The sequence below is a fragment of the Salvelinus alpinus genome, chromosome 16 (assembly GCF_045679555.1).
Source record: "Salvelinus alpinus chromosome 16, SLU_Salpinus.1, whole genome shotgun sequence".
In the NCBI taxonomy this organism is placed as follows: Eukaryota; Metazoa; Chordata; class Actinopteri; order Salmoniformes; family Salmonidae; genus Salvelinus; species Salvelinus alpinus.
In genome coordinates this window covers 47,431,074-47,438,332 of record NC_092101.1, presented here as the reverse complement: position 1 = coordinate 47,438,332, position 7,259 = coordinate 47,431,074, and the positions used below count along the sequence as shown (strand labels likewise).

The window sequence follows — 7,259 nt, the reverse complement described above, 5'->3', positions numbered from 1 at the left end:
TATGTCAATTCGATGATTCGATCATTCGATGATTCTATCATTCGATGATTCGATGATTCGGATCATTCGATGATTCGATCAATTCGATCATTCGATGATTCAATCATTCGATGATTCAATGCATTCGATCATTCGATGATTCGATCATTCGATAATTCGATTATTCGATGATTCGATTCGAGTTCATGATTCGATCAGGTTCGATCATTCGATCATTCGATGATTCAAAACTCTATAATTCGATAATTCAATTAATTCGATGATTCGATGATTCGATGATTCAATCAGGTTCATCATTCGATGATTCGATGATTCAAAACTATATAATTCGATGATTCGATGATTCAAAACTCTATAATTCGATGATTCGATTCATTCGATCATTCGATGATTCTGTCATTCGATGATTCGATCATTCGATAATTCGATGATTCGATCAATTCGATCATTCGATGATTCGATATTCGATGATTCGATGACTTCGATCATTCGATGATTCGATGATTCGATTCATTCGATGATTCGATTATTCGATGATTCCATTCAGTTCGATGATTCGATTCAGATTCGATCATTCGATAATTCGATGATTCCAAACTATGTAATTCGATGATTCCATCCATTCGATTCATTCGATGATTCCATTCGATTCATATTCGATGATTCTAATCGATTCGATGATTCAATTGAGTTCATAATTCGATCGAGTTCATCATTCGATGATTCGATGATTCAACGATTCTGTGATGCACTCGATGATTCGATGATTCTGTTCATTCGATGATTCGATTGATTCGATCATTCGATGATTCAAGATTCTATTGATGATTCGATCCATTCGATGATTCGATGATTCGATTCATTCGATCATTCGATGATTCGATTAATTCGATAATTCGATGATTCGATGCATTCGATGATTCGATGATTCGATTCATTCGATAATTCGATGATTCAATTCATTCGATGATTCGAAACTCTCTGATGATTCCATTCGATCGAGTCATTCGATGATTCAATCATTCGATAATTCAATTACATTCGATAATTCGATGATTCAAAAATTATATAATTCGATGATTCGATGATTCAAAACTATATGATGACTTCAATCATTCGATGCATTCGATGCATTCGATAATTCGATGATTCAAAAATTCTGTGATGATTCAGACAATTCGATGATTCGATTGATTCTGTTGATGATTCGATGATTCTGTTCATTCGATGATTCGATTCCATTCGATGATGATTCGATGATTCGATCATTCGATGATTCGATTGATTCTATCATTCGATGATTCGATTCATTCGATGATGATTCGATCATTCGATGATTCGAAGATTCTGTTGATCATTCGATGATTAGATAATTCGATGATGACATTCGATGATTCGATTAATTCGATGATGATTCGATGATTCAAAATTCTATGATGATTCGATGCATTCGATTCAGTTCATAATTCGATGATTCGATCAATTCGATGATTTGATCATTCGATCATTCGATAATTCGATCATTCGATGATTCGATGATTCTGTCATTCGATCGATTGATGATTCGATGATTCAAAACTGTATGATGATTCGATGACTTCGATTCGATTCATCATTCGATGATTCGATCATTCGATTCGAGTTCATCATTCGATGATTCGATGCATTCGATGATTGGATTATTCGATGATTCGATGATTCGATTCATTCGATGATGATTCGATGATTCGATGATTCGAAGATTCTGTTGATGATTCGATGATTCGATAGAGTTCATCATTCGATGATTCGATGCATTCGATTCGATTCGATCATTCGATGATTCGATGATTCGATCATTCGATTCATTCGATAATTCGATGATTCGATTCATTCGATAATTCGATGATTCAATTCATTCGATAATTCGATCATTCGATCATTCGATCACTTCGATGATTCGATGACTCCATTCAGATTCATTCTATGGATCATTCGATGATTGGATCATTCGATGATGATTCGATGATTCGAAGATTCTACTGATGATTCGATGATTCAATGACTTCGATTCAGTTCGATGATTTGATCATTCGATGATTCGATCATTCGATTCATTCGATAATTCGATCCATTCGATACATTCGATGATTCGATCATTCGATTCATTCGATGATTCGATTCATTCGATAATTCGATGATTCTGATCATTCGATCATTCGATGATTCGATGATTCGATTCATTCGATAATTCGATCGATTCGATTCATTCGATAATTCGATGATTCCATTCAGATTCATCATTCGATGATTCGATCATTCGATACATTCGATGATTCGATGATTCAAAACTATATAATTCAATCCATTCGATAATTCGATGATTCAATCGAGTTCATCATTCGATGATTCGATCGATTCGATGATTCAAAATTCTATCCATTCGATGATTCGATGATTCGATCGATTCTGTCATTCGATGATTCAATTCGAGTTCATGATTCGATGACATTCGATTCGATCATTCGATGATTCAATTCGAGTTCATCATTCGATGATTCAATTCATTCGATCATTCGATCATTCGATGATTCACAATTCGATAATTCGATGATTCGATGATTCCAAATTCTATAATTCGATGATTCGATGATTCGATCATTCGATGATTCTGTTCATTCGATGATTCGATTACATTCGATCATTCGATGATTCGATCCATTCGATCATTCGATGATTCCATCATTCGATGATTCGATGCATTCGATGATTCGATCATTCGATGATTCGATTCATTCGATGATTCCATTCAGTTCATCATTCGATCAGTTCATCATTCGATGATTCGATGATTCAAAATTCTATAATTCGATGATTCGATAATTCGATGATTCGATGATTCGATGATTCGATTAGATTCGATAATTCGATCATTCGATGATTCAAAAATTCTATAATTCGATGATTCGATGATTCAAAACTATATAATTCGATGATTCGATGATTCGATTGATTCTGTTCATTCGATGATTCGATTCATTCGATAATTCGATGATTCGATCATTCGATCATTCGATAATTCGATGATTCGATCATTCGATAATTCGATCACTTCGATGCATTCGATGATTCGATGATTCGATTCATTCGATAATTCAATTATTCGATAATTCAATCAGATTCGATCATTCGATTCAGTTCGATCATTCGATGATTCAAAACTCTGTCATTCGATAATTCGATTAATTCGATAATTCGATGATTCAATAGGTTCATAATTCGATAATTCGATAATTCAAAACTATATAATTCGATAATTCAGATGATTCAGAAACTCTGTAGTTCAGTAGTTCAGTAGTTCTGTAGTTCAGTAACTCTGTAGTTCAGTAGTTCAGTAACTCAGTAGTTCAGTAGTTCAGTAGTTCAGTAACTCTGTAGTAGTTCAGTAACTCAGTAGTTCAGTAGGTCAGTAGTTCAGTAGGTCAGTAGTTCAGCAGTTCAGTAGCTCAGTAGTTCAGTAGGTCAGTAGGTCAGTACGTTAGTAGGTTAGTAGTTCAGATCTGTTTTTCTGTTCAGATCTCTCTGTGCTTTCCTACATGTCTGCTGCTCTGTGGATGTGGCAGAGTGTGGAGTGCTGTCTGCTGCTCTGTGGATGTGGCAGCGTGTGGAGGGCTGTCTGCTGCTCTGTGGATGTGGCAGCGTGTGGAGGGCTGTCTGCTGGTCTGTGGATGTGGCAGCGTGTGGAGGGCTGTCTGCTGCTCTGTGGATGTGGCAGCGTGTGGAGGGCTGTCTGCTGGTCTGTGGATGTGGCAGAGTGTGGAGGGCTGTCTGCTGGTCTGTGGATGTGGCAGAGTGTGGAGGGCTGTCTGCTGCTCTGTGGATGTGGCAGAGTGTGGAGGGCTGTCTGCTGCTCTGTGGATGTGGCAGCGTGTGGAGGGCTGTCTGCTGCTCTGTGGATGTGGCAGCGTGTGGAGGGCTGTCTGCTGCTCTGTGGATGTGGCAGAGTGTGGAGGGCTGTCTGCTGCTCTGTGGATGTGGCAGCGTGTGGAGGGCTGTCTGCTGGTCTGTGTGTGGCGTGTCACCAGCCTTGGCGTGTTCTCTACGTCATGCACACGTCTGTTTACTGACTAACTGGCTGACTGGTTTTCCGTGTCCCATTCCCGTGTCCTGTCTGTCGGTCTGTCTGTTGTGTTGTTGTGTCGCTGTTTTGCTGTGCTCCCTACCATACTCTGTTTGTTTATGTGCTTGTTTGCAGTGCCTACAGCCATGCAAGGAACTGTGGGAGACCAGAAAAGACCTGTCTCAGAAACCATGCGAGGTAAGCATCCTCTCCTCTCCTCTCCTCTCCTCTCCTCTCCTCTCCTCTCCTCTCCTCTCCTCTCCTCTCCTCTCCTCTCCTCTCCTCTCCTCTCCTCTCCTCTCCTCTCCTCTCCTCTCCTCTCCTCTCCTCTCCTCTCACCTCCCCCTCTCCTCTCCCTTCCTCTCCCCTCCTCTCCCCTCCTCTCTCTCCTACCCTCCTCTCTTCTCCCCTCCTCTCTCCTCCCCTCCTCTCCCTTCCTCTCCTCTCCCCTCCCCTCCTCTCTCCTCTCTCCTCCTCTCTCCTCTCCTTTCCTCTCCTCTCCCTGTACTGTGGTAGATCTGTTCAAGTACCCCCTCCTCTCATCTCATCTCCCCTCCTCTCCTCTCATCTCCCCTCCTCTCTCCTCCTCTCCCCTCCTTTCTCTCCTCCCTTCCTCTCTCCTCCCCTCCTCTCTCCTCTCTCCTCTCTCCTCCTCTCCTCCCCTCCTCTCACCTCCCCCACTCCTCTCCCTTCCTCTCTCCTCCCCTCCTCTCCCCTCCTCTCTCTCCTCCCCTCCTCTCTTCTCCCCTCCTCTCCCTTCCTCTCTCTTCCCCCCTCTCCCCTCCCCTCCTCTCACCTCTCTCCTCCTCTCTCCTCTCCTTTCCTCTCCTCTCCCTGTACTGTGGTAGATCTGTTCAAGTACCCCTAAAGAAGTGTAGCTTAGTGAGTCCATATTTCTTGTTCCCAGGCCTAGAAACTGATTGGTATGGACAGTTCGTCCCGTCCATTAGACAACCTGAAGCTCAAAAAGTCAAAAGTCTGTTAGTGTTTACCTGACAGAGAAAAGAGCTCTCACCAAATAGGAGATGTTCAAATACCAGACATGAAGGTTGCTCCTTTCAGCCCCTCCCCCCAGCCAGACTACTGTCCCTGTCTGCTCCTTTCAGCCCCTCCCCCCAGCCAGACTACTGTCCCTGTCTGCTCCTTTCAGCCCCTCCCCCCAGCCAGACTACTGTCCCTGTCTGCTCCTTTCAGCCCCTCCACCCAGCCAGACTACTGTCCCTGTCTGCTCCTTTCAGCCCCTCCACCCAGCCAGACTACTGTCCCTGTCTGCTCCTTTCAGCCCCTCCACCCAGCCAGACTACTGTCCCTGTCTGCTCCTTTCAGCCCCTCCACCCAGCCAGACTACTGTCCCTGTCTGCTCCTTTCAGCCCCTCCACCCAGCCAGACTACTGTCCCTGTCTGCTCCTTTCAGCCCCTCCCCCCAGCCAGAATACTGTCCCTGTCTGCTCCTTTCAGCCCCTCCACCCAGCCAGACTACTGTCCCTGTCTGCTCTGTGGGCCCCTCTACCCAGCCAGACTACTGTCCCTGTCTGCTCCTTTCAGCCCCTCCCCCCAGCCAGAATACTGTCCTGTCTGCTCCTTTCAGCCCCTCCACCCAGCCAGACTACTGTCCCTGTCTGCTCCTTTCAGCCCCTCCCCCCAGCCAGACTACTGTCCCTGTCTGCTCCTTTCAGCCCCTCCACCCAGCCAGACTACTGTCCCTGTCTGCTCCTTTCAGCCCCTCCACCCAGCCAGACTACTGTCCCTGTCTGCTCCTTTCAGCCCCTCCACCCAGCCAGACTACTGTCCCTGTCTGCTCCTTTCAGCCCCTCCACCCAGCCAGACTACTGTCCCTGTCTGCTCCTTTCAGCCCCTCCCCCCAGCCAGAATACTGTCCCTGTCTGCTCCTTTCAGCCCCTCCACCCAGCCAGACTACTGTCCCTGTCTGCTCTGTGGGCCCCTCTACCCAGCCAGACTACTGTCCCTGTCTGCTCCTTTCAGCCCCTCCCCCCAGCCAGAATACTGTCCTGTCTGCTCCTTTCAGCCCCTCCACCCAGCCAGACTACTGTCCCTGTCTGCTCCTTTCAGCCCCTCCCCCCAGCCAGACTACTGTCCCTGTCTGCTCCTTTCAGCCCCTCCACCCAGCCAGACTACTGTCCCTGTCTGCTCCTTTCAGCCACTCCACCCAGCCAGACTACTGTCCCTGTCTGCTCCTTTCAGCCCCTCCCCCCAGCCAGACTACTGTCCCTGTCTGCTCCTTTCAGCCCCTCCACCCAGCCAGACTACTGTCCCTGTCTGCTCCTTTCAGCCCCTCCCCCCAGCCAGATTACTGTCCCTGTCTGCTCCTTTCAGCCCCTCCACCCAGCCAGACTACTGTCCCTGTCTGCTCCTTTCAGCCCCTCCCCCCAGCCAGACTACTGTCCCTGTCTGCTCCTTTCAGCCCCTCCACCCAGCCAGACTACTGTCCCTGTCTGCTCCTTTCAGCCCCTCCACCCAGCCAGACTACTGTCCCTGTCTGCTCCTTTCAGCCCCTCCACCCAGCCAGACTACTGTCCCTGTCTGCTCCTTTCAGCCACTCCACCCAGCCAGACTACTGTCCCTGTCTGCTCCTTTCAGCCCCTCCCCCCAGCCAGACTACTGTCCCTGTCTGCTCCTTTCAGCCCCTCCACCCAGCCAGACTACTGTCCCTGTCTGCTCCTTTCAGCCCCTCCCCCCAGCCAGATTACTGTCCCTGTCTGCTCCTTTCAGCCCCTCCACCCAGCCAGACTACTGTCCCTGTCTGCTCCTTTCAGCCACTCCACCCAGCCAGACTACTGTCCCTGTCTGCTCCTTTCAGCCCCTCCCCCCAGCCAGACTACTGTCCCTGTCTGCTCCTTTCAGCCCCTCCACCCAGCCAGACTACTGTCCCTGTCTGCTCCTTTCAGCCCCTCCCCCCAGCCAGATTACTGTCCCTGTCTGCTCCTTTCAGCCCCTCCACCCAGCCAGACTACTGTCCCTGTCTGCTCCTTTCAGCCACTCCACCCAGCCAGACTACTGTCCCTGTCTGCTCCTTTCAGCCCCTCCCCCCAGCCAGACTACTGTCCCTGTCTGCTCCTTTCAGCCCCTCCACCCAGCCAGACTACTGTCCCTGTCTGCTCCTTTCAGCCCCTCCACCCAGCCAGACTACTGTCCCTGTCTG

The 7,259-nt window shown here is 47.2% G+C and overlaps 1 protein-coding gene across 1 annotated transcript in view; it reads left to right on the top strand.

The window, feature by feature from the left end:
* Positions 1-7,259, top strand: part of anos1b (anosmin 1b) — a 151,805-nt gene that overhangs the window by 92,003 nt on the left and 52,543 nt on the right. Inside the window, exon 3 of the mRNA XM_071346433.1 lies at positions 4,235-4,297. Coding sequence (XP_071202534.1) covers positions 4,235-4,297 — 63 coding nt within the window. The remainder of the gene's footprint in view (positions 1-4,234; positions 4,298-7,259) is intronic.